Source organism: Temnothorax longispinosus, chromosome 8, assembly GCF_030848805.1.
Source record: "Temnothorax longispinosus isolate EJ_2023e chromosome 8, Tlon_JGU_v1, whole genome shotgun sequence".
NCBI lineage: Eukaryota > Metazoa > Arthropoda > Insecta > Hymenoptera > Formicidae > Temnothorax > Temnothorax longispinosus.
In genome coordinates this window covers 5,892,983-5,920,461 of record NC_092365.1, presented here as the reverse complement: position 1 = coordinate 5,920,461, position 27,479 = coordinate 5,892,983, and the positions used below count along the sequence as shown (strand labels likewise).

General features: G+C 34.6%; 4 protein-coding genes and 1 pseudogene across 8 annotated transcripts; 2 read left to right on the top strand and 3 right to left on the bottom strand.

Annotated features, from left to right (window-relative positions):
- The first annotated feature begins 172 nt into the window (after positions 1 to 172).
- Positions 173 to 13,732, top strand: LOC139817861 (glyoxylate reductase/hydroxypyruvate reductase-like). 5 transcript variants are annotated; one of them, XM_071786146.1, is made up of 12 exons: positions 173 to 449; positions 522 to 615; positions 690 to 841; positions 1,275 to 1,464; positions 1,837 to 2,000; positions 2,393 to 2,653; positions 2,896 to 3,033; positions 6,819 to 6,972; positions 7,052 to 7,279; positions 8,412 to 8,575; positions 13,318 to 13,435; positions 13,514 to 13,732. In XM_071786146.1, exons 2-7 carry the CDS (start codon positions 530 to 532, stop codon positions 3,018 to 3,020), a joined length of 978 nt encoding a protein of 325 aa, XP_071642247.1. In that variant the 5' UTR covers positions 173 to 449; positions 522 to 529; the 3' UTR covers positions 3,021 to 3,033; positions 6,819 to 6,972; positions 7,052 to 7,279; positions 8,412 to 8,575; positions 13,318 to 13,435; positions 13,514 to 13,732. The 5 variants fall into 5 exon arrangements, with proteins under 5 accessions (XP_071642247.1, XP_071642248.1, XP_071642249.1 ...); XM_071786147.1 differs by having other exon boundaries at positions 175 to 449; positions 2,393 to 2,690; positions 13,514 to 13,731; XM_071786144.1 differs by having other exon boundaries at positions 177 to 449; positions 2,393 to 2,686; positions 13,514 to 13,722.
- A 1,411-nt stretch (positions 13,733 to 15,143) lies between these two features.
- LOC139817825 (uncharacterized) lies at positions 15,144 to 19,530 on the bottom strand. The gene is made up of 7 exons (XM_071786115.1): positions 19,100 to 19,530; positions 18,484 to 18,876; positions 16,563 to 16,776; positions 16,362 to 16,470; positions 16,143 to 16,264; positions 15,644 to 15,880; positions 15,144 to 15,577 (listed from the first exon to the last, which is right to left on the bottom strand). Exons 1-7 carry the CDS (start codon positions 19,277 to 19,279, stop codon positions 15,144 to 15,146), a joined length of 1,689 nt encoding a protein of 562 aa, XP_071642216.1. The 5' UTR covers positions 19,280 to 19,530.
- A 263-nt stretch (positions 19,531 to 19,793) lies between these two features.
- On the top strand, positions 19,794 to 20,873 carry LOC139817582 (uncharacterized; annotated as a pseudogene).
- On the bottom strand, positions 20,464 to 22,635 carry LOC139817824 (snurportin-1-like). The gene is made up of 6 exons (XM_071786114.1): positions 22,451 to 22,635; positions 21,861 to 21,984; positions 21,747 to 21,762; positions 21,489 to 21,613; positions 20,960 to 21,352; positions 20,464 to 20,873 (listed from the first exon to the last, which is right to left on the bottom strand). The coding sequence occupies exons 1-6, from the start codon at positions 22,633 to 22,635 to the stop codon at positions 20,844 to 20,846; spliced, it is 873 nt and encodes a 290-aa protein (XP_071642215.1). The 3' UTR covers positions 20,464 to 20,843.
- A 920-nt stretch (positions 22,636 to 23,555) lies between these two features.
- On the bottom strand, positions 23,556 to 27,467 carry LOC139817580 (general transcription factor 3C polypeptide 3-like). The gene is given in 5 exon segments (XM_071785785.1): positions 23,556 to 23,997; positions 24,213 to 26,104; positions 26,226 to 26,420; positions 26,497 to 26,822; positions 26,824 to 27,467. Coding segments are annotated over 5 exon segments (2,823 nt in total). The 5' UTR covers positions 26,953 to 27,467; the 3' UTR covers positions 23,556 to 23,716.
- Positions 27,468 to 27,479: the final 12 nt, after the last annotated feature.

Sequence of the window (27,479 nt, the reverse complement as noted above, 5' to 3'; positions counted from 1 at the left end):
CTATATCCTCTCTTTCCCCCTTTCTCCCTCTCCCTCTCCCTCATATTTAACAAAAATTTGGCATCTATTAATTTATTGTTGGCAATTTTCTTTCTATTATCCAATCCATGTATAATATTTTATATAATATGTATTCAATATATATCCTTGACAATCCTTGATGGAATGGAACGTTTTGTCCGTTATCTTTGTTTTATTGTTATATCTATAAAACCGATTTGTACTGGTAGGTATATCTAATCGAGCTCGCACAACATCACTCCGTCGAGTGTTTTGACATAGATATTGGAAAGTAGTATACGTGAAAATCGCAGTCGGTGGAAGCCTACATCGCTGTATCAGACAAACGTCTGTCTAATCTGTTTGAAAGTCGGTGCGACGGTGAATCCTTGAAACTGAGTTAAGTTGATAGAGGACTTTTATCGCCGTGAGAAATATTTAAAGATCACGTGAGTGCGTCTGTGGCATCTGTAAACGTGTTTTGACGAATCGATTATTATTTTTCAATTTCCTGATTTTAGACAGCGCAATGAGTTCACCGGCTCAACAATGGAAGGTTTTGGTGGACCACAAGGACGTGCCCCAGCCCGGCATCAAGTTGCTTGAGGATAACAAGTAAGTCTGAATAAATTTGGAATATTTAAGAAAATTATACAGATTACTCTTGTCGTTTACTATTGTTGATGTAGCTGCGAGATCACTATTCTAGAGAATTATAATGCAGATGTATATCGACAAAAAATATTGGCAGCTCTTCGTGAGCAGAGTTTCGATGCTGTATTCCTCGCTCCATGTTCCTCCAGCCATGTTAAAGTTGACAAGGAGTTTCTTGATGCCGCCGGTATAAAGATCCATTTTTATTGCTTTTCTCGATAGAACTTCTTCATTTCCTGTCTTGAGCGATTCCATAATTACGCAGCTGTCCAAATTTTCTCAAGCAGAACTCGTTTCAACGTTTGTTTAAATATTTTAAAAAATCTTGAAACTTAATTGATGTGTTTTCTATACAAATGCCTATTATATCTTGAATAAAGCGCCAAGAAGTACAAGAAAAAAAGAGTATTTAAAATTGTTTAATGTTAAAATTAATAAAATCGGCTTGGAACGCGATTTTATTTCAAGACTTTCAAGCACAAGATGAAGAATGAGATGAATCGATTGTAACTGTTTAAAAAAAAGTACACGATATGCGAATGCTTTTCTTTTAAAGCGTAAAAAAATGTGACTGCGAGATTTTATCAAGCAAATCAACGAATTTGACTTTCGTTTTTCAGGGAAAAATTTAAAGGTCATATCGACAATGACGTCCGGATATGATCACTTAGATCTTACATTAATTAAAGAAAGAGGAATTAAAGCCGGGCACGCACCGAAAGTGCTGTCCGCTGCAGTCGCGGAAATGGCAGTGCTCTTGTTGTTATCCGCGGCGAGGCGCGCCCGTGAGAGTCGCAAAAAGCTGGAAAAGTAAGTGTTTTAACTCATTTTAGATTACAATTCAATTGATATAAAAATCTTTGCTTGAAAAATCCGATAAGATTAGATCATTAGATAGAAAAATAATCGATGTAATCAAAGTGCGTTCTTGTTCAATGAATATCAGTTTTCTTTCTGGTACGTTTGATAAATATTTTCCATATATATATTTTTTATTCTGTTTATATTGCATTGATATGTATGTAAGTATAAATCTAGCCGAAATGGTCTATAATAAAATTATATATTGAGTCTGCTTCTATCGCCTAGCTTTTATCAGGTTGCTTATACATATACGTATAATCAAAAACTGTATATAGTGTAGTAATAGATATATGATACAATTAATGACGTATAATTAAGCTGTGAGAGAAGTACGGGACCACAGTGGCTGCTGGGACGAGATTTACGAGGTTCTACGGTTGGCATTTTTGGCCTAGGAAATATCGGCCAAGAAATAGTTAAACGATTGAAGGCATTCGAAGTGGGGAAATTTATCTACACCGGACCTTCGCGCAAGAGAGAAGGTACGCTCGCGACTTATTAGGAGACTAATATTTTTCCAGTCTCAATGTTCTACATGTCTCAATATTCTATATTGTCTATATATTTTACTTCATACATTTCACCTATAAGAGTTCAATATACAAAATATAGATTAAAATATATATATATATTTTTTATTAATTTTATTATATTTATCTGAAAATATAGAAATTCCCAAGAATCTATGTTCGTTAATTAAATAGATTTCCAATAATAAATAAATATTTAATAGATTGCTTCGTGAAAATTTCTTCTGCGTTTATCAGAATAGTGCATTTATAGGATTATTATATTGGAACGAATTTTTTACACACACGTAATCCAATAATTACACAACGCAGTAATCCTTTAAAATGAGTGTAACATGATTCAGATGAGGAACTTGGAGCGGAGTATGTATCTTGGGATAAGCTTCTGGAGCAGAGCGATTTTCTCGTGATTTCGGCACCTCTGACTAGTAAAACCCGAAAACTTTTCGACGACGACGCTTTTGAGAAAATGAAAAAGAAGAAACCCGTCTTCGTGAATGTGGCTCGCGGTGAGATCGTCGATACCGCTGCACTTCAGAGAGCTCTTTGTAAAATGAAGATATTCGCTGCCGGACTAGACGTCACCGATCCGGAACCGCTACCACGTAAACACGAACTTCTAAAACTACGTAATGTTGGTCGGTATAATCATTTTTATTTTTTTGTTATTCTTTCTTATAATACGGAATATCGCACACCTGACCTGGGTATTAAAAAAATCAATCATGCTCTTAGGAATTCTACAATTTCAAAATTCAAGGAATGTAATGCTATAATATATCTAATATTGTATCATAATTTACATGTAGTGCATCATATTAGCAATTTTATATTTTGGTAATTACAGAAATTCTGCCACACTTAGGCAGCTCGACGATCAAAACTCGTGATGACATGGCCAAAGTCGCAGCGCTAAATATTATCAACGTTCTTGCGGGCAAAGACTTGGAATACGCTATACCTTTACCCTAAATCCATCTTTTTTGTACGTTTTGGATTATATTTGTTACTTTATTTATTCAAAAATGTTATTAGAAACAATGGTTTTTTTAATCATATACGATTTAATAAGATTCTCTTCCATTCTTCTTCAGATTGCACAAATGTACTCACTTGACTAATCCCAATTTAATCTCATAATCATTAAATCTATACTATTATTATAAAGCAACAGGGTTTGCATTTTTTTGTTCGCTATGATCTCGGAAACCAATGGACCGAATTTTTACCAAACGTATATGAAATAGGGGTAGAATTTTCCGGGGAGTGTTATAGGGTGTATAGTTTTTCGTTACCGATCTTCTGGAAACCGGTTTTTCTAATTTCTTCAATTTTTCGGTAAATAATTGACGGAATTTCAAAGAATTGTATAAATTGACCGAATCTTAAAGAAGTAGTGGTAGAATTTTACGGGGAGTGCCATGATGTGTACAGTTTTTGTTACCGATCTTTTTGGAAACCGGTTCGGAATGACCGAATCTCAAAGAATTGTACATAAAGTAGGGGTTGAATTTCCCGGGGAATGCCATAAAGTGTATAATATTTCGTTACCGATCTTTTAAAAACCAGTTTTTTTAATTTTTTTCAATTTTTCAGGAAATAATAAGGGGGGAGGGGGAGGGGGGAGGGAGGGAAAGAAAGAGAGACTATTTGCGTGTCTTAATACACATGTTCTCCGGGGCGAAGCCCGGCGAGGCATGCTAGTTAATTATATCCGTCAGGCGAGCAAGTAAATATTTTTATTGGTATATAAAATAAATTTTCTCTAAATATTTCTGAAAATTTTGCTTATCAAATCCAATTAATTAATTTATTGTTATATTGAAATGGTTTTATATAAATAATTCTACATAGGATATCTTCAAAAATTTTACAATGGCGTTAGTATATTTAAATGTTTCTTGAAGTCTCATGATGAAAAAATTTGCTCTTTCATCAAAATGTATTAATTTTCAAACATTCTTATCAATTTATTACTAAATTAATGACATAAATTCTAAAGTTATAGAATACATGATTTTATAAAAGATATCACGTGTAGTATTTTTTTTAAACAAATAAATAATATTCTAGCTCCAATTATAAATCTCTGAATTTCTCAAAAAGAACTTCTCTATAATAAGTTCTTACATCAAAATATGATGTAATAATTACTTTTCAAATAACACATATATTATATGATTATATGTATCTATTTATATATGTTTTTATATGAAAAATGTTTTACCGGGTAATATTTAGATAATTAGAATTGCCAAAATCTTATTGATATCGGGGTACCCAATCGATTCGTCTCGAATTTATTAAGTGTCCGCACATTTTTTTTTAATGCAATATTTCGACATTTTAGAACACTCTGAACATATTAGCATCAAAAACTCAAAAAACAATCTTTTCTTTGGTTTCTTCTACCCCTATTTCATATAGTGTTGCGCCCGCTCGCCCGTGCCGAGACGTTCGTTCTCGTGGGCTGAAATTGGCTTCGCTCCGCAGAAGTTTCAAGCCGAAGCGCGTCTCTTGACAACGGGGACGCATAGAATTATTGATTTAATTACCGCCTGTCAGATTGATCTGGTGACACGAATCGTTCGGTCCGGTTTCCCAGAACTCTCTTGTATTCCGTTCTGAGTTTAAATAAACCCGAGTTCCTATTTGTATAACGAAAGTGGTTATTTCTGCGATCCCGGAAGTACGCGGACGCGTTCGTGAGTGCGCGCGACACGAATAGCGAACGGAGCGTAACAATATTGTTTTTAAATTTTGTTGCTTAGAGCCAACTTTATACGCAATCAAAGGTTCATATACGAATTTACGAAAACAAAGCTCTATGAGGAAGCAAAATGGAAGAATTAAAATATAAGAGTTATGAATTTTTGAGTAAAAACAGTAATTTTTTCGTTTTCTTTTACGTTCTCCAATTTTTTTCATACTTAATACCTATTACATTTTATCAAAATAACCTATGACATTTGTTAAAACAACATTCAAAGATTATCTTGGAATTTTTTTAAGTAAAATAAATCAATAGCTTCCTCGTAGCAAGCATTTTAGTGGTTGGGTCTAAAACGGCACCTGTGTGCCAGCTATGCAATTCTGGTGAAGTGTAACGTGCCACCCGGGAAAAAATGGAGGAGATCTGACCATGTCTGATTTGATAAAATGAGATACAACGAGATCTGAAATTCAAGTAAAGTCAGATCTGATTGGATACAATTTTATCTCGCCAGATCTGCATAACCATATCTAATCACATGCAGCCAGATATGCTGAACTATAATCCGATCTAGATATACAGGGTGTCCGAAAAATCGCCTACTCTACTTCGGGAGGTGATTCGGGACCCAAAACAAGCAAAAAAGTTCATACAAACATAGGTCCGGAAATGAGCCGTTTCCGAGTTATAGCCACTTTTATGTTCAAAAATCGTAATTTAGAATCCGCTTGACATCCCTCTTTCTTAATTATTTCTTAAATTAAAAATTTTTCGCGGCGATGATTCTCGGTGTCGGATTCACTACCGCAATTTGAGATCCGAATTCGGAAAAATAGAAGAAAGCAAGCCACCTCCTTCGTCGTGAATGTCTTTATTATAGAAATTTAACTATTGTTAATAGTTAAATTTTTATAATAAAGACATTCCAATGTCAATTGGAGCACCTAACAATAGGAACAACCAACCTTTAACCCTTGAATATCGCTAAATTTTTAATATACATATATGTTACAGTATACCCCATTCACATATACAAGATAGAGTATCTCTGTTCAATGAACAATGGTTTATGAAATATTAATGCTTAAAAATTTTCGTGTTTCTACTTATTTAATTCAACAAATAAAGTTTCTTTATTTACTATATTTATGTGTTATAAATAATAAATAGAATTATATCGACATTACAAGTATATTGTAATTATTAACGAAATACATCACATAACAAATTAATTTTTGTTCTTGGAACTTTCAATTGTGCATTGTCAATATATTATGGTCACAATATGTACATACATGTTTTTGAAAGGTATCTATCATAAAAACATTTAAAGCACATTTCTAATTTGCACTAAGCGCATTTTATGAATGCAACTTTTTTGCATAAACATGGTTGACCTATCATTGATATGGAAACATAATTGAAACATTAATATATGTCATAAATTATTGCGCATTTAACAGAGTATTGTACTTTGATCGGTAAATGGGGAATGTACAGTAATATATTAAAATTTTAGCAAAATTAAGAGAATAAGATACTAGAAGTAGTTTCCAGTTGGTTTCCTCTAGGATTTTCTGGCCGGATTTACTTCTTAGAATATATAGGAGTTTTTCTGGGCAAAATGGTTTGCCATTGCTTTCCGAGAGGTGGCGAGCGAATAAAAACCGACAATCATTGTATGTTAATACTATGGTTATATAGTTTGTACTATGTAAGGGCCGGATATTCGATAAAAAAAAAGATATCTATATTATAAAAAATGCAGGAATCATCAATCCTGCTTGTTTTCATTTATAAAAATAATGAACTAAGTTTGTTTGAAGTAAACTCTAAATATTTTGCGTATAAATATTTAGAGTTTATATATTTCACATTTCTTGGGAAATACTCGATTTATTTCGGTATTATTGTTGTGATATAAATGCAATAACTGCAAAAACAAATAATGCATAACTACAATGATGAAATGTATAATTTGCATGTATTTGTGAAAAACAGAACATTATATAAAAAAAAAAAAAAAATCTATCGAGTAGCATGCGTCATTTGCGCAGATTGAGCGGTCTTTCGCCGTTCGCCGGTGATAACGACATCGAGACCTTGAAAAACGTAAAGGGCATGCGACTGGGACTTCGACGAGGAGGCATTCCGCGATGTTTCCGAGGAAGGCAAAGATTTTATCAGGCGACTACTCGTCAAAAACAAAGAGTACGTTTTACTGTTTCCTTCGCAGATCTGTCTTCTCTTCTCTCTATTTTGTTCACATTGCGGTGTTCTTGCCTTACAGGAAGCGCATGACTGCGCACGAGTGTCTCGTTCATCCATGGTTGACCGGTGACCATAGCAAGTGGACCAATCCAATCGCCAACAGTCGTTACCTCAACATCAGAGACAGATTGCGTGCCAAGTACGAGAACTGGGAAAAGTATGTCCTTCCCATCGGCCGCCTAGCCAAGGTACTCGTCACTCAGGAAACTTTTAATCGAGAAATACAGGATTTACGATTCCTGCTTCGGTAAGTAAAATATTAATCATAATTAATTTTTATGGAAAAAGTAGGCACTGTCTATCTCGAAGAAACTTAAATACCTACGAATAGATTGCCAATTCTAATACAAAAAAGATATTATTTAATTGAGCACATTTAAACAACAAAGGAGTTTTAATTATTGTTTAATTTTTAAACATTTTTGAAATAGATATACATGTATGTGTGTTTTTTAACAAAATATGATAACACTAATACTAAATGCCTGAAACGAGTACTTGATGAATACAGAAAATAATTAGAAATTTGCACTTGGCTTCCTCATAGAGGAAGCTTTAACTTCCGCAAATTTGGAGATATCGATCTATTTTTAATTTTATTATATTTTTCAGTCTTTTCTACCCCTATTTCATATATAATTCTTTTAAATTCGGTTGATTAGACTTAGCTTTATACGCGATCAAAATCTCCGAAATTTCAAACGTCTGTAACTCCAAAACTAATTAACCAAATCTTAATTAATTATATATGAAATAGGGGTAGAAAAAACTGAAAAATTTAATAGAATTAGATATAGATCGCTATCTCAAATATTGAGAAAGCTATAGGACAAAACACACTTTTCTAAAAAAAAAAAAATTCCAATAAAATCTATACCAGTCAACCGATTTTAATAAAATTTGAGGAGAACATACTTTCTGTGATACTTAATTTGTGTGAAAAATTTTAACCCGGTATCTAAAAAATTGTAGAAGTAGATGCGTGTACAAAAAATCCGTACATACACACACACACACATACATACATACTTCCGGACATTTTTTACTAATACGATTTTTCGACATTTTAGAACATTCTAAACCAAGTTCGATCAAAATCTAGAAAAATTTTTTTTTCACCATTCCAAAGCTTCCTCTATGAGGAAGCAAGATTCATTCCAAAAATAACAATTTCTTTAGATTATTACACACATAACTATACTCGTTCCTTTTATCCTGCATACGCACTTCATATTGGATTAGCTTTTCCATTTATTTTTTTAATGTTCTTATAACTTGTGTTTTGTAATAAAACGCAACTCTCGTGAACTTTAATGACAAGATTACATATATGCAAACGTATTGTGTCGTTGTCTCATAACAAGTGATTTTGCTCTAAGATCGAAGGTTCATCGAGCAACCAATGAAACCGGCACCACCGCCGATCGTGACAATTCACAAATCCAGCGGATACAGACGCTACAATTCCACGACCACTCAAGGCCAATCAAGCTCCATTTCTTCATACAATGGCAAAAACAATTCCACTTCCTCTTCATATAAGGTATGCGGAATGATATAAAATAATTACTAATCAAATCTATATATATAAAGGAAGATGTTCTGACTGACTGACTGACTCACTGACTCATCAACGCCCAGCCCAAACCCCTGAACCGAATTTTTACCAAAGTATATGAAATAAGGGTTGAATTTTCCGGGGAGTGCCATTATGTGTATAGTTTTTTGTTACCGATTTTCTGGAAACCGGTTTTTCTAATTTTTCTAATTTTTCGGGAAATAATTCACCGAATTTCAAGAATTGTAGATCAAATAGGGGTAGAATTTTCCGGGGAGTGCTATAAAGTGTATAATTTTTTGTTACCGATCTTTTTAAAAACCGGTACGGAAATTTTTTCAATTTTTCGGGAATTTATTGACCGAATTTTAAAGAATTGTATATGAAGTAGGGGTAGAATATATTTTACGGGGAGCGCTATAATGTGTATCGTTTTTGTTGCCGATCTTTTTGGAAACCGATTTTTTTTAATTTTTCGGGACATAATTGATTAAATCTCAAAGAATTATACATGAAGTAGGGGTAGAATTTCCCGGAGAATGCTATGAAGTGTACTATTTTTTGTTACAGATATTTTTAGATACCGGTTCCGAATGATCATATCTCAAAGAATTGTACATACAAAGTAGGGGAAGAATTTCCCGGAGAATGCTATAAAGTACATAATTTTTCGTTACCATCTTTTTGGGAATCGGTATCAGAAATTTCGAAATTTTCGGGAAATAATTGATCGAATTATAAAGAATTGTATATAAAACAGGGGTATAATTTCCCGGGAAGTGCTATAAACTGTAATTTTTCGTTACCGATCTTTTTGAAAACCGGTATCTTTTTGGAAAATGGTTACGAAATTTTTCCAATTTTTTAGGAAATAATTGAGTGAATCTCAAATTGTATACGACAGAATTGAACTTTAGTCGATAAAAAAGTAATATTTTTCAATTTATAGCATTTGAGAGAGAGAGAAAGAGAGAGAGAGAGAGAGAGAGAGAGAGAGAGAGAGAGAGAGAGATTGATTGATTGATTGATTGGTTTATTTTAAGCCATAGTCTGGACTTTAGGCTAATAGTGAATTACAACAGAAAAAGTGTATCATGATACAAACAATAAAAAAAATAAAATAGTGAGAATGAAATAAAAATAAAAATAAAAATAAAAATAAAGTAATGCGAACGAAAATAAATAAAATAAAAATACTTAAAAACTAAGAATACCTTAACGCATAACATAACGAACTGAAATAACAAAAGAATATCATAAAACTAAAATAACAAAACAGAAATATAAAAACTAATATAACGTAAAATCAGACGACACTCCTAATCCGATCATGCATGGCAGGAGGGGCAATGAGGCTCAAACAGTATTACACTCGAGAGAGAAAAGATGGTTGTAAAGCTTGCTCATAAAGACGGCGGCAGACGTTGCTGTTACTACTTCATCGGAAAGCGAGTTCCAGAAGTAGACGCCAGCAAGATGAAAGGACTTATGGTACGCTTCCGTTCTATGGATGGGACATGGAAAGAATGTGGTTGCGCCAGACGTGAAGAACGCCTAACTAAGGGGTCAGGATCGGTGAAAATCTCAGAGATATAAGCAGGGGACAAGTCATGATGCACCCTGAACATTTCCACGCCAAGAAAGTAGAGGCGTCGAGATTTAACAGAGAGCCACCCCGCTGATGACGATAGGGCGTGATGTGCTCGTCGCGCTTTAGGTTAAAGATAAAACGGGTCGCACAGTTTAAAAGCCGCTGAAGTTTAGTATTAAGCTCTTCAGACAGATCATTGTAGACCAGAGAGCAGTAATCCAACATAGGCCAGATTAGAGTAGTCACAAGCTTTTTGCGCAGATTGAGTGATAAGGAGTTTTTATGAAATTTGAGTTTGTGCAGTGTGAAGTGAACCCTCTTAGAAATATGTGAGACGTGGCTTACCCAAGATAGGTCGGAGCGCACAATAACCCCGAGGTTACGTGTCTCGGTAACAAATGGGATGGAAGTGCCATTAACCGAAATGAGAGGTAAGTCATTGAGATTCAATTGCTTGACATGACTAATACTTCCGAGAATCAAGACTTTGGACTTCTTAAGATTGAGTGTCAAACCATTGGTCGCAGCAAACTCAGAAATGACACCCACATCATGAGCAACGAGCTGCAAGGCAACATTCAGTTGACTGAGGAGACTTCTACGATAAATCTGCGCATCGTCGGCAAATACAATACGCTCCGTGAATCTGAGGAAGGCACCAATATCGTTTATGAATAACGAGAAAAGGAGAGGGCCCAGAACAGAACCCTGCGGAACCCCCGTGGTGACAGACAGCCAATGTGAAAACACACCCTCAAGGTCAACAACAGCCTGAGATCGACCTGTGAAGTAAGAAAAATCAACCTGAGGGCAGAATCAGAAAACCCCAACCGCCTAAGTTTAGTCAACAGTAGAAGATGGCAGACTGTATCAAAGGCTTTACTGAAGTCGAAAAGGACGAGAATCAACACTTCGCCAACATCGACGCCATATTTGATGTCGTGGAATAATCGCAGAAGAGCAGACTGGGTGGAAAAACCCTTGCGGTAGCCAGACTGTCGACTGTCGAGGATATGATGAGTTTCGATATGGTCAGTAATTTGGCGATGTAAAATCTTTTCGAACACCTTGGAGAGCTCGCACAGGTTGGCTATGGGCCTCGTGTCGGAAGGAGAGGCAGGTGATTTATTTTGGACAGCGGGCGTAGCATGGCTCGTTTCCACAAGACGGGAAGTAACTGAGCTTAAGACAACTGTTGAAGAACGAAGTAAGGAGATTACCCACGTGAGGCAGAGCCAACGTTATAGCATGAAGAGGCAGGTGGTCACAACCTGAGGCATGTGAACAGAGGATGAGGAGACAAAGGAACATAAATCATCAACGGTAATCTGAGAAAAACTGAAGGAAGGAGTATCAAGCACTACGGATGAGATGATATCGGAAAATTGAGATTCAGTACAAGAAGGAAAGCAATTGGAGATGGAGGCATAGTGAGCATTCAGAGTGTCACGTGAGAAGTAGTTAAGTGGTGAGGATAAGGGCGATTCGATAAGGCCGAGATTAGCGAGCTCACGCCATAGCCTGGATGGGATAGAAATCGCGGTTAACCTCGTCATGTTGAAGTGTTCCCTGGCCTTCCTCAATTCCACCGTGAGATTGTTCCTAAACTGCTTATAAATGTGAAAATCAAGAACAGAACCTGATCGTCGGGCAATATTATATAAACGGTTGCGATGCCGAATTCCACGAGCGAGAGCATCTGTGAGCCAAGGTGCTGGAGGACGATTCACGCGAAAAGTGCGGATGGGCGCATGCTTGTCTAGACTAAAAGTGAAATCTTTGGTTATGGTGTTTAGGATGTCGTCCAAATCAGGCCCACTCAGACTCTCCTGGCCAAAGTCTACCGCGAAAGATGAGGACAACGTGGAGGTTAGAGTATCGACGAATCTATGGCCGTCAAATTCCTTGTAACTGCGACGAGTCAGTGTTCGTTCCGTGGGGGACGGAACCGTAAATGAATACGTAAGCTCAATAAGGTCGTGACCGTTGATAAAAGGTGCATCAGACTTACGAAAAGAAACCTTGTCCAAGCTATCCACGATAAAAACGTCCAACCATGAGTCAGAAGAGCTAGTGTGATAAGTCGTATGCGACTCCACAATGTTGAGCGACAGTTGCGAGACTATGTCTCTGAGATGATTGGATTCATACGATGAGGAGAGGAGGTTGCAATTTAAATCGCCCGAAATGATAATGTTCCTGTAATCATGCATAACAGAAGTAAGAGTGTCAACGTATGTACTGAAATTTTTACCTCTCGGCCTACGATATATAGAGGTAAAAAGGAGAGGCTCGCAGGCGTCGCCACGACGAGAACGAGAGAGAGAGAGAGAGAGAGAGATAGAGAGAGGGAGAGAGAGCGGAGAGGGATTTTGGGAGAGGTAGAGAGGAGCGGAGGAGGGAGGGAGGAGGTAGGGAGGGATGGGAGATCGCCTCTTCTCGATCGTATCTCTCTCGCTCTCTCTCTCCACGATCAGCGCTCTCGCGAGAGAGCAGCTCATCTATTCGCTCTCTCTCTCTCTATATCGCTAGAGATCGCTCGAGAGAGAGAGTCTAGATCTATCTTGCGTGTCTTATTACCTATCTAAGCCAGGTGACTTAGGGCAAAATCAAAATTACAACAAGAGAATCACTTAATACTAAAAAAAACTTAAATACTAAAAATAATAAATAACACTACCCCCCCTCCCCCCCCCCTCCCCCCACTCCCCCCTCCCCCCCCTCCCCCCTCCCCCCCCCTTCCCCCGCGCGCCGCGCACTCGCCGCGTCTCTCGCTCGTCGCTTCGATCGTCGAGTGCGCGCGATCGCGCTCGAGAGAGAGAAGCAAGAGCGGAGCTATAATAGTCCCCTGGTCAACCCCGCAGCTCTTATATATTAAAGAAAATATAAGGTGTCACGTTTTTCTCCTTTTATAAATATCCTACATAAATTTATATAAAATTACAGGATATATATACATGTGTATATATGCGTGTATAAAGAAAAACATTTAACATAAATATTTAAATATTTAAATTTATAAAAGCATAGAATATATCAAGTACGAATATTGTCGTAATATTTTTTAAAAACAAAATAAGATTATTCAAATAAAAACAAAATAATATTACTGATACATTTTTTGATATGATTTTAGGACACCTCCAGTGTCAAGATCGATTCGTCTGACAAACGAAGCATAAAGAAATACGGCTCGAAGCTCGACACCATCGGTAGTCCATCTCGATCCAGGAGCACCACGAAAGAACTCATTCGTAAGCGTTTTAATATACTATTTTTGAATGATTTTAATGCAGTATTTAATATTTAATTTTAACATGAATATATTGAAGAACCCTCGGACGATTCAATATGAGACCGCCACAGTTCACTCAAAAATTGAAGAATCTCACCATCAATGACGGCGAACATTTGGAACTCACGGCCAAAGTCGACGGCGATCCGGTGCCGCAAATTACTTGCAGGCTTGCTTAGAGCTGCAAAGCTGCTTAGGAACGGCTTGTCCCAAATTTTAGCCAAATTAATTAACGAATCTCATTTCACTTATGCTCGTTTTAATCAGTAAGATCAGCCGAAAGCTGGTACAGAGCCGGATTTTCATTTTGGCTTTTAAAAAATTTATAATAAATAAAATACGGACTCGCAGCTAAGCAACCCGACAGAGGTCGGTAGTGTTACTCCTGTCGACCCTTAAGTATATAAATAAATTTAATAACAATATTCATTGCCTTGATCGATGTTCTAATCGACGATCTCATCAGACAAGAGCTTATAGGCATCAGGCATATTGTGGAGTGGAGTGGCACCATCACGACTCGCAGAGAATGGCATAGTGTATATCTCTAAAATTTCTGTTACTTTAACTAATTTTCTAGACTTTTAGATTTATCTCTCTCTTCCTCTTTCTCTCTCACAAATAGATCGAATCATTAAATATTTAATCAATGAGTTACATAAATCAAATATGATCCAAGTTCGTTGTGTGTAAGTTAGCTCTGGATTATGTAAATTAAAAAATCTTCTGGTTGAGTTCTTGGTTAAGATCAAAGAACGAAATTTTCTTGGATCTCGAATAAGAATACTATGCAAATGTAAAATGATTGAGTCAGGTTTCTTAGTATTTGTACATAATAATAGTACAGATAATTTAACATATATATTCGCTATGCATGCAAGTACAAATATGGGTTGAATGCAATAATCAGTAAAAATTTTTTGTTGACACGTAACACATTTATTATGGGTAGTAAGGTCTTGATTAAACAGTCTTCTACGTTGCATAATGTATAATGTGTGTGGTTTATCACCCCTCATGTATCGATACAAGAATTTTTGAGTAGGAAAATATTCTATTGCATTAGAAAAAAAAAAAATGTTCAAAATATAAACTTAATCCCAAAATTCCCCAAATAGGGATCTCGATATAATGATCATTTCTTGACGGCGAAAAACTGAAAGTTTCAAAATAAAGCTTTTTTTCCAAAGTGAAGATTGAATTAAGAGCTTTACTCCTTTGTTTCATAAAAATTGCAATTGTAACAAAAAGAAAGCCACGGTAAGGTAGCACTGTTTTTCCTAAAAGACTCGATTCAAGCTCAGTGGTCTAATGAAAAAGAAGAAGAAAAGATATAAACAATTGAACATTTATTTCATATACAAATTATATATACAGGCATACACGAAGCATTTGCATAAAGTGATGTAAAATTGTCACAATTATTAAGCATACATCATTTGTAGAATTTGTCATGATTTTTTAATTATATGATATCAATCACTACAATATCACGATTAATAAAAATAAAGTCAAAATGATATATCGGAATATGTAGACGTACTATCCGCTCTTTAAAGTGTTCTTTGAAATTTCTGTTATGTTTATAGTTCCTGGATTTTTATTTAGATTTATCTCTCTCTCCCTTTTTCTCTTTCACAGAAATATCGCATAATAAAATATTTAATCTAATTACACAAGTTTGTTGTGTGCAAGTGAGCTGGATGAAGTATACGTAGATTAAAAAATCTTCTAACTGGTAAAGAACAAATCTTCTTCTCAGTAAAGAACAAGGAACGGAGTTTTCTTGGATCTCGAATAGGAATACTATGCAAGTGTAACGTATGCTTGTTGTGTACTATGTCATCTAAATCTGAACATAATAGTGCAGCTGGTTCTTCCTCCATTTTTTCGCGAGTATGGCGAAAAAATGGAATTAGAACGAAGAAATATCTATCGTTGTTTTCAGAAAATATTTGACGTACACGAGGATTATCGTATATAACTTTCGCGCTGTTATTTTTCGTTGGATAAGAGAAGATCTTTATTATATTATTACAACCTTCCACATTGCATGTCTCTGTGATAGCTTTTAAAACCATTTTATCTTGGTCAGCAACATCTGCAATACATATTAATGTGAACTTTAAGTTTGTCTGACACCTACACATAAATTATGAATATTTACCAATATAACACGACATAGTTTTAAGCGTCAGTATTGGTGCATCGCTTGGCGCAGACTCTAATCTAATCCAATACAACGCATCTTGGGTTCTCCATATATCCTCATCAGGAAAATAGATAAAAAAATGGGTTTGAAATATAAAAATAATTAATTTAGCATTAAAAATGAAATATTCAGGAACCACGGAATACAGACGCGACATACAAGGCATCTCTGAACCTGATGATGTCCATACACCTGTGCATTGTTTAAATATAAAAGCAAAAAATTAATATAATAAAATGTTTTTTATTAATAAAAGATAAGTTTAAGGATCAACATATTAAATTCATAAATAATAATAATGAAAAGGAATCCTATGACATAATCTCTATGAAAAATATATACTAATTTCTGCTTAAATTATGTACGTATATAGATAAATCGTTATATATATATATATCTGGCACATAATATTAACAAAATGTGCACATTGTGATAGCTGCACAATTAAAATCACCTGTATAAATATCGTAGATGTCAATAGTACGCAGTTCTTGTCGATCCCGTCCCACACCGCCCACAAGATACAATTTGTCTTTCAAAAATACAGTAATCATATGTCTTCTCTCAACTGGCATACTAAAATATTTGTAAACAATTTTAACAGATAACATTCTATGTATTCTATTACTTATCTACTTATTCTTATCATTTATCTAATTGTTAAGATATTTACTCTGCCTCAAGAATCCATTTCTTAGATATCAAAGAATAACGCCATACATTTTCGTTAAAAATTCCTGAGCCAATGCCATATTCTCCGCCACAAAGATATAAATCGTATCCTTTAAAAAAAAGATTACATAAAATAATAATTAAATAAAGAAGACAATACTGTTTTACATAAGATAGAACAAGAAAGAAACAGACTGCATACTTCTGGCAGTGATTTGCATTCCTTCAAGAGAATTACCAGTCTTGGAACAACGGTCGATAATATCTGGAGGATATTCGAATGAAGTTAGCTCGAAAAAATCATTACCATCCCAGCAATGAATATATTGTTCACGGTTATTATGTTCACAAGATATAATACCGTGTAAAATTTTTGCTTCCTTATTCTCAATGATATTTAAAGGAACTGTAAAATCCTGCCAAAGACAAGAGATTTTATTAATCGTAGAATTGTAATGCATCAATGTATAACAAAATATAATAGCTTGATAAGAAAACAAAAATAGATATGTAAGTATTATATATATATATATATATATATATATATATATATATATATGGGGCATTCCACGCCAATTCGCAAGGGGTCAAACTTCGACCTTTTTATTTTTGATGGCCGCTCGTTTTTTAACAGGTTTTTACGAGTATTAGACCCCTGTTAAATCGTTTCTATAATAAATGTAGCGTTTCCGAAATAGAGCCTGCGCAAAATGAGGACTGCAAAATTTTCAATGAATTTTTCGTCTATTAGACAACGTCTAAGGAAAAAATTCATTGAACATAAAATACGCTATTTAGATCATAGTTTAAAAAAAAATTATTCCAAATTTTTATAATAATGATTTTAAACTAATAAAGTAAAAAAACACACAAAAATTTGAATATCTCAAAAACCCCATTTTCTATTTTTTTGAAATTTATAGGGAATATTCTAGGGAGTATTAGAAGAATTTTAAGACTAGTTGGAAGGTTGCGCAGAATTTTTGGGATTTTTTTATACATTTTTTTGTGAGGCAGTAGTAATATTTGACTCACAAAAGTGTAGTTAAAAATTCGTTTCAGACAATTCTGAATCAATTTAGATATACTTTTTTACTAAAGCATGATGAAGATCTCGGCATAGCACACGACAATTGCGATGAACAGTGTGGGAAAGGCGAAAGAAATAGATTTATGAGGAAGTTTAATTCAATAAGTACATTTGTTTAAGAACATATTATTTATAATTTTATTATTTTGTGCTCAGTATAATCATTCGAAAAAGAGTAATCTTTAACAATTAATTTATAATTTTTGGTATACTGAGCACAAAATAATAAAATTATAAATAATATGTTCTTAAACAAATGTACTTATTGAATTAAACTTCCACATAAATTTATTTTTTTCGCCTTTCCCACACTATTCATCGCAATTGTCGTGTGCTATGCCGAGATCTTCATCATGCTTTAGTAAAAAAGTATATCTAAATTGATTCAGAATTGTCTGAAACACGTTTTTAACTACACTTTTGTGAGTCAAATATTACTACTGCCTCACAAAACAATTTATAAAAAAATTCCAAAAATTTTGCGCAACTTCCAATTAGTCTTAAAATTCTTCTAATATTCCCTATAAATTTCAAAAAAATAGAAAATGGGGTTTTTGAGATATTCAAATTTTTGTGTTTTTTTACTTTATTAGTTTAAAATTATTATTATAAAAATTTGGGATAATTTTTTTTTTTAAACTATGATCTAAATAGCGTATTTTATGTTCAATGAATTTTTTTCTTAGACGTTGTCTAATTAGGCGAAAAATTCATTGAAAATTTTGCAGTCCTTCATTTTGCGCAGGCTCTATTTCGGAAACGCTACATTTATTATAGAAACGATTTAACAGGGGTCTAATACTCATAAAGACCTGTTAAAAAACGAGCGGCCATCAAAAATAAAAAGGTCGAAGTTTGACTCCTTGCGAATTGGCGTGGAATGCCCCATATGTTATGTATATACTTGAAGTTAAAAAATCATTTAATTTGAAATTTATTGGAGATATAGGCTTGTAGTTCTGTCTATTTTTAATATAGGAGAGTAATATATATTACTCTCAATGTTATTTTTAAATATATAATATATAGTCACTTTATGATGACGGTTATTCCACTCGCGTGTAACGTCAACCAAATAAGATTCTGTAGCTCTTATATTAATGTTTCCAATTAATTTTAGAAAATCCTCCTTCGACAAGTCATAAATTGAATCGAGTGGCAGTTCACTGAAACGATCTAAGCAGACATCCAATGAAAGATCTCGTAGCATTTTAACATTTAATTTTTGTGCCAGTAACCAAATTTTAATCGCATATATTGGTAACATAAAGTGTCTCTCAAGCTTGTCGGTTATATCTTCTATTAATTTATCTGCTGCGAACAGAACGCTTAGATCCAACAGATTCAAAAGACGAATGAGCTCTTTTTCATCATATTTCGTCGCAGATGTAAATATTTTATAATGCTGAATCCAATAGATGAAATCCTATAAAATTATTATGACTCATCTATTTCGGTTGCACAATGAAGATCATTCATGCCGGTAAAACTCGATACAATTTCAATATACATTTGTTTATTAAAAACTTGGGTTTTATATTAAGATTTTTGATATAATAAATTCGTTACACACAAAGAAAATCAATGTTTTGTACGCTCAAAGAGTGACTTTTTTCTGTGAACACAGCCAAAAATTAGAATCTTCTCACCTGCAGCATTTGCGAGGAAATGTGAGGATAATTGATAGTGTGTTCCGTTTGGTCGTATTCTCGAAAGTTCGCGGACCAGAGCGCAGCAAAATATAGACTCTTGTCCATCAGTTTTTGCTTCTGAACTTCGAATCGCTTCTCTTTAGAATCTTCTTTAAGAATCAACGTCACTGTTTCCATTGTCAAAACCGCACGTGTTATTAATTAAATATGCATTTAAATATGCTCGCCGATGTAAACGCAGGAACAATTAACTGTAAGATTTAGAATAGCGTCGGTTAGGTTGCGGAGTCGATGTACACAAAAATAAATAAGCGAGGATTATTGAAAGTTAGACTGGGTAGGGGAAGGTCTTCGCATTTTGGACAAAGGCAGAGATAGGGAATACAAACAGAGTTGAGTCACAGAGAGAAGTAGACATAGAATTTGAGATGGAGAAAGTAATATCTCCAGACCAAGAAGATCATCCAGCAATCACGGTAAAAGAATCGACACATAATTTTAATTCTTGATCTTTCATTTAATATCTTATTCGAACATGTATATTAAAAATGCAACAAAGTTTAAGTTTGCTTAAAATATATTTTAGATTGAAGTTATAGCTAACAATAAGACGTTATAGGTCGTGAGAAGGATGTCGAGAAACCTATTTAAAAAGGGATATTATTATTCTCTGGAGGATAACACAGACTGAATAAAATATATACAGAATTCCATAAGATTGCCCCTTTTGCTATGTCGTGGCACTCGCAGCTGTATGGACGCAGTGCACGCTATCATTGGTCGTATGTTTGATTGCTTGGTAATTTCACTACCAGCTAACGAGGACGACTTAAGCTGGCTGATTCCAATTATAATTATGGCAACTAACAAAGAGGATCAACCGATACTTTCTGGTGAAATTCAAATGGAATACACAGTGCCAGAATTACCGATTACAGATACAATTACAGTTAAATTTCACACTCCAGACCTGAGAAAGATATTATGAGCGTACGAATGTTGACGTTTAGAATTATACAAAAACATCCAGTATTGTTTGTAGCACATATTTTATACCGCTATTTATCAATTTGCAGCATTATCGAAGATCGAGATGACAGAGTTAACATATCTCTTGATTATGAATACATAGAAATGTTTTATGAAGTCTTGCACAAGCAAATGTTAATGCTAGGAGGTTTGCAGTTATGTACGCTGCATAGGATTAATCTATCTGGAATAACAATAACGGAGAATAGAGTGAGTTTTTACATTATCTTTATTTTTCTCATTTTATATCGAAATCGTCTTAGAATCATATAAGTTGATAACACATTCGTATAGTCGGTAGTTTTTTTATTTTTAGATGAAAGTAATAAACATAGAAATTATGAATAATATATTGTTCAGCGACAAAGGTTCTTTATATGTTTCATATACAGTGCATATTGATATATAAATCTTTTCTTATTTTAATGTCTTGTGATAATAACACATGGTTTAGATACATTAACAGTATGATTGTTGCAATGACTATTTACATTGCGTGTCATTATTATAAAAAAAACAGAATGATCTATTTTATATTTATTATATATATTTTTATATTTTATATTTATATATATTAATTTATGCAAAAAAACTACTTTACACATGCATACATATACTATACTGTATCTTCGTCAATATAAAAAAAAAATATATATATATACTTCAATTCTACCGATTCTACGTCATTATATAAAATAAACGAGTCTTTAATTTACACCTCTTCAGCACCTTCTATTTCCATCTGTAAAATTAGAAAAGAGTATATTTAGTGAAAAACCGACACATACACAAAGTTGATATTCATTATATAATTATATAGAAACTTACAGAACAATCGGTAACGATGTTGTCCTTTGTCGTATCCTGATTTTTCTTGGCCTTTATTTTTTGCATGTGATGTTCAAAATTTATATAATCGTCTGGTTTTTCGTCAAGTGGTGAGGGTACAAATATTCCAAGTACTTCAGGTAACATATAAGGTTTTAACCACGTTACAAGTGGGGTAGATCCAAAAGTATATAGTGCTTTGTTATGATAAAATAGAAACCCATCCAAAGGATGTAGTTCATCCTTAAGATTCATTAAAGCTGAATTGAGGTCTTCCTTGCATTCGATATTTGGCAGAGTTAAAATGGGATAGCTATTTGTATCAGTGTTACGTTGTTTTAATTCTGGTGTATCCTCAAACTTGCTCTTGATCCAGAATAGCCTGAACTCAGCCTAAAATAATATATCGTGTATGTGTGTGTAAATACAGATAAATAAATTTTCTTCTTTATTGCTTATACATTAGTAAAATTTGTATCAATTACTTTATGAATGTAGATTGATGTAACAATTTAGCAATATATATTACTTCGCAATTCGTGAATGGAAATTGACTCCAAAACTCCACATAAAAGAGTTTTCGATCCTTTATCCATATAAAATCTACAGCAGCACATTGATGTGGGTCACTATCAGGATTTCTACCTGGAAGTACTAAAGGAAAGACATCATAAAGTTTGTTTTTTTCTAGAATATGATCTTGTTTCACCTTGATTAAAAATCGTTAATTACTATTTAATGGATTTAAATATATCAAATAAATATTAGCAGAGACTTTATTTTATACCCAGCCTGAGATCAGCCTAACTCGATTTCCTGTTGGACATGGAACCATAACCCAGTTTTCAGTGAAATCTTGCGGCACATCTAGCATCCATTCTGACAGCATCATTCGACTAACTGTGGGCTCGTTTTTGTAAACCCTATAATACCACGAATGGTTCCCCTCTTCTATATTCTCGTTTTTTGATTTAGAATACTCTTTCACTATACCACGTGCAGCATTAATTGTTTCATTCCTATGTCTGTAAGAGTCATAAAATAGCATATTATATTTGTGTAAAATAATAGAATAAAAAAGGATAAAAAGGAAATTTAAAATAACATAAAAATATGATGGTGGAAGAAGTCAAATGGAAAATTAAATATAGTTGTTACGACATGTATAAATAATTTACAGCAATGACGGTTAAAAGCACAAATTTGAACGTTTGACTTCAATAGCTACGAAAACAAAAATGAAATTAATATCATTGATTTTCATCTTATTGAAATGTTTTTAATATCCTCGTTAAGTAACATTTTTTATTAACACTTATTAATGATTCGTTTTTAAACGTATACACAATAATTATTTAATATTGTATATATCTCATCGCAAGTTATTAATTCTTTTGTATGGATTTCTATATTGCATATATCTATATTATAGTTTCTTCATAAGGTACAATTAACAGTAAAATATTTCTTTATGTGATCTGTTATACATACTTCTTCTGATTTTTCAATAATTGTTTGCGTCTTTTTTCTTGAGGTGTACTGTCCTCAGTTTCTAACTTAACATTATTTTTACTTATGCGGTTTTTGTAAAATTGCCTAGGGACAGCTTCCCTTGCATCACAATTGTTTTTGTTTTCGCTACTGTTGCCCATATCATCGTTTGCTAATTCCGTCATTTCCACTATATTTATTAAATACCTGAAACAAAACAATAGCTTCTTGTTTTGACAGTTGATGTAAATAATGCTCTTTTTCTTACCTGTATAACAGGAGATGACCGTCCGCGACTTCTCTGCATATATTTACTTCGTTTACTGTTTTCTCTATCGCATTATTCACTTTATTCCGTTAAAGTTTCTCTGGAATATTTTTAAACTGCGTTGTAGTGAAATGCTGTACCAAAGATTCTAGAATATTTATCACAGTAGGTTGCGCCGGAAGTATGTACAAGCTGAAATAAATATCAGTGATATATTTGCATGATATTTGTTTTCGGGGAAAGATTAGTTTTTTACATAAATCACAATCCTTTGTGTAATTTTAATTTAAATATGAAAATTAAAAAAATGTCATAAATCGAAGTTGTCCGGCTAAACTTCTATGGGGTGACGGCGAATTCTTGCAGATCGACAAACGTTGGTACGATCATGACGAAACGACGGAGCAACCTGTATCTTATCGCGATGTCATACAGCGATGTCTCTTATATTGCAATATCAGGTCGATGAACGTTTGCAAAATTTGTTCTTTCTTTTTTAAATTCAATCTTAGTCTTTAAATCAGTGGCCATTATTCTACAGAAAAATCTTTAAATCGACTGGATTTTAACCTGGTGTGCCTTAAAAGATAGAATTTCTTTTCGTCATCTTGAAAAAACAATTATATACTTTGTTATTACCATGTTGCATACATATAATCACATATAGCGACAGCAAAGATGCACTTAAAAACGCAAATTGCTTAAAGTGAGACTGTCTCACAATCGGAGATGGCAGATGGGAGTTTGGATCCTCCGTCCTCCTTCGAAAGAAAAAAAATTGTACGATGAGCGAGTAAGATTAAACATAATACAAGTTGAAAAATAAACACATGCATGTTTTGTTAGAAAAAAAGCTTTATATATCTTAGAAAATTTACAGCACTCTATACTTGACACACGCACGCGCGCGCGCGCGTACATATACATATTAAATAAGCAAAAATTATATATAAAATATCGCATATTTTTGGACGACTCAAAGTATTTCAGTTTTGTATTCATATCGTGATGTCATTCTCGATACACGTTCTAGCAAGAAGATGGTTTTCGGATTGCAGATAGACGAGATGCAAATTGAAAGCTGCTTCCTTTCTCAGATCCAAAAGATTCGCATGCTGTTTGACTAAATCTCCTGGATCTTCTTTCAGGACCAACTTGTAGAAGTGAATCGCAGACGGTATTAAACCAATTTGATGAAATGCCCGTGCCATATTGTAATAAGTTTCTTGTTGACCTTCTTTACCACGTAATTGCATATATTTCTTGAAGAAGGCTAGCGCTAAAAAGATAAAGATCAGAAGGGAAATTTTTGAAAAAATATATCTTACATTATTATACGTACTGTATAATATATATCATTACGTTAATATTACGTTAAATAAATGTACGCACGACAAGAAAGAAAGAAGAACGTATGCTAAATGTTCTCCAAATATTATTGTGAGCGAGATATATGTTATATATGTACTACATATACACACGTATACCACGTACCTTGAATTACAAGCTGATTCTTCTTAGCCGACATCTTTTGACATGCCATTTGTAATTGCGTCACGCCTATTAACAACGCTAACAGTGCACTAGGTGCTACTTTAAAGAGAGACATATAGCCGTTTAGAGCATACTTGTAAGTTCCAGAAACGAGACAGTTGTTTGCGTGCATGATATGCAAATATGAAAACACGTCTCTACCAAGTAATCGCATTATAAATCTGTTATGCCTCAAATCTTCTGCTCTTTGAATGATTATATTTAACAAGTTCCACGAGTTGGACCTTTGACAGACACGTACGAATTCTCGGACGATATTGTATCCGTAGAACGAATCCTTATTATGAATGCAAGAAATCAAGCACAGAAAGATGATATGAGAGTTCCTCTTTTTAAATCTCTTTGACGTCAGAGCGGTGAAACATAATCTTTGAAGAAAACCATACTTGTTTAATTTACACGCTAGTTTACACATTTGTAGGAAAAGTAGAAATTCATTTTTCTCGCTCGGTTTCGCATTAGCGATAAACGTCGGGGCGTTATCATCTTCCAACCTTTCCCCGTAAGACAAACGAAGAAGTTGCAGGCTGTCGAGCCGTTGGCGAACACCCGTTGGGCGTGCCAATGCATTTAATTCGTCCTTCCTTCTTATATTAACGCAATGTCTTGAGAAGAGTAACATTCCTGAGGAAAAGTATTCCTCATATCTTCCAACTTTGAAAAGCAGTAGCGTTCTTTGATACAGAACATCAGGATCTAATGTATCAGATTCGGGATCTTGGTAGAGAACTTGTATCGCCTTATCGTAATGCCCCGACTTTTTATAAAGCTTGGCTAGAACTAATCGTGCGCCTAAATGCTGCGGCGATAACCTTCGGACGGCTTCGTAAGATTCTATGGCCTTATCTAAATTACTGCAACCAACCCAGCATTCCGCGTGCCTCAGCCAAACTGCGGCCAAGCTAAAATTCGAACTTTTAACTAACGGATCCAATAAAACCATGGCACACTGAAATTCCTTCTTGCCCATCAATGCTTCCGCTACGTCTAAAAATAATTCTCCATTAATCTCTGGATTCCCGCGCAAGCAAAATTTAGGTAACAATTTCTCAACTATCGAAATATAATCAAATTCGATGAGAATTACGAGAAATTTGGCTTTCAATTCGACATCCACATTATCCGGTACGTCGCAAGACTCTATTTCGTCACTATTTTGGTTTCTCGATGGAGCTAACGTAGCTTTTCCTTTCGCGTTACTACGTACTTCTTTCTTCTCGGACTTGGGATCGTTGGCCGTTGTCCCTTTTTCTCCCTCCTCTTTCTTCTTATATCGTATTTGAATATTTGTATACTTGACTAATATATGTAAACATCTCTCAAATTGCTTCAGCGCTATTAGCACATCAGTCATGATATTAACTTCATCTAATGTAGTGAGATGATCAGAACCTTTGGCAAATGTAGTAAAAATAGTGGTAAAAATATCCTCGACTGCTGCTAATTCATCGTTGTTATACTTTTGCACAGTACGTTCGGCAAATTCCTTTGCGTATTTTATTATAGATTCACAATCTTCGGCTTCCAATTGATGAATCAGTTTTGTATATCCTCGCAAGTACGCTTTTTTATCTCCGATTTGTTTTTGGAGACGCGCTCGCTCCTCGTATAAACTTATGTCCTTTGGACTGGCTTGAATCGCTTTAGAGTAACACATAATCGCTTGCTTCATATCGCCGCTTTTCTCTGACTTCTCAGCTAATCTTATCCACTGATCTACATTTTTCGGGCTAAGATACGCAGCGATTAAAGCAAATTGCAACGACTTCTCTTGATCATGTTCATATATCGTAGCTAACGTCCGAAACGGTCCTGGAGCGCTCGGTACTTGCCTAAAAGAATAATTGATGGAGAATGTTAATCAAGGCACTCACTCGAGCAGCTCGAGTACGTAAAAATTTTAACCAAGCGAATTACGCTACAATAACACGATAGAACCGTGAGAGAACTTACCTAATGATATCCAAGCACATTTTAGCCGCTAACTCCTTTTCTCCCTTTCCGTATCGTAAAATTGCCTCTCCCATAAATCTTTGCAAAACCAGCGGTAAATCGCGCCTTTTCCTTTTCTGACGCCCGTTATTTGCTTTGTGCGGCTTTGGTTCCATGATCTTTTGTACAGCGACGTGATCGAATCCGATCGTCCTTCTAAAAATAGAATTAAATGTAATTTTCGCGAATTAACTGTCAAAATGATTGAAAGATCAAAGGCCTTTAGCCATACCTGGACGCATCGCTTTCTATCGTCTCCAGATCTATATCCTGATCCATCCTTGACGAATATTCGCTAAATGTTAACTCGCCGTTCAAGAACTGTTTTGTTAACCGATCTTCCTCGTCGGCAGTTAGCGACGTATCCTGATCTTCCGCATCCACGATATCCTTGTTGTAATTACACGACGGAGAGAATGCACGATTTGGAACAACGTCCGTCACCTCTTTTATTTGCAATACCTCTGCCTCGACAAACTCATTTATATCCATATCCATTGAGCTGATGGCACTTTCGTCCAGTTCTTCAATTATCACCGGTGCTACGCTACTACTATTTCTTACTAATAGCGAGGCTGTCATCGGCAGTCGACTTTTCACGTTCCACTTCCATCGCAGTTTTTTCAACCACGTCCACGTCCACGTCCACGCTGATGCTGATGTTTCCTTTGCTCGCATTACACTCCATAATGCGTGTAAATACGCTTCGCCGGTTTTTATGCCTATGTTATATGTAAGACATTTCTAATATTTTATAAGTAAATTTTGAAAATACCTACATTCAACTGTAACGTTATCGCGTTGACTTTGCTATCACTACATACCGTCCCGATACCATACACCTATCATAAAGATTCGCTTAGATAAAACGAATGTACATATGTACATTGCCGATATTTACCTGCCGTAAAATTTCTCTACAGGAAAAATGTGCGAAAGAAATAGAAAAAATTATACGTGATCAATCGATCAATCGCCGAATGAGAAGACCGGCCGGTCTTTTAGAAAGTTCTGCGAAATCGCGAAATCGGTAAGCCAGGTTAGCCACAGGTCACAGTTAGCCACAAAGCATAAACCATCTTCTTCTTCTTCTTCTTCTTCTTCTTATTTTTTATGGGCTCCTGCCGCTTTTCAGTGGACAGTACGGCCAGATTTGCCACTGTTTGTTTAACAAAGCTTGACTCACTGATTGCGTAGCAAAGTCTGAGTAAATTA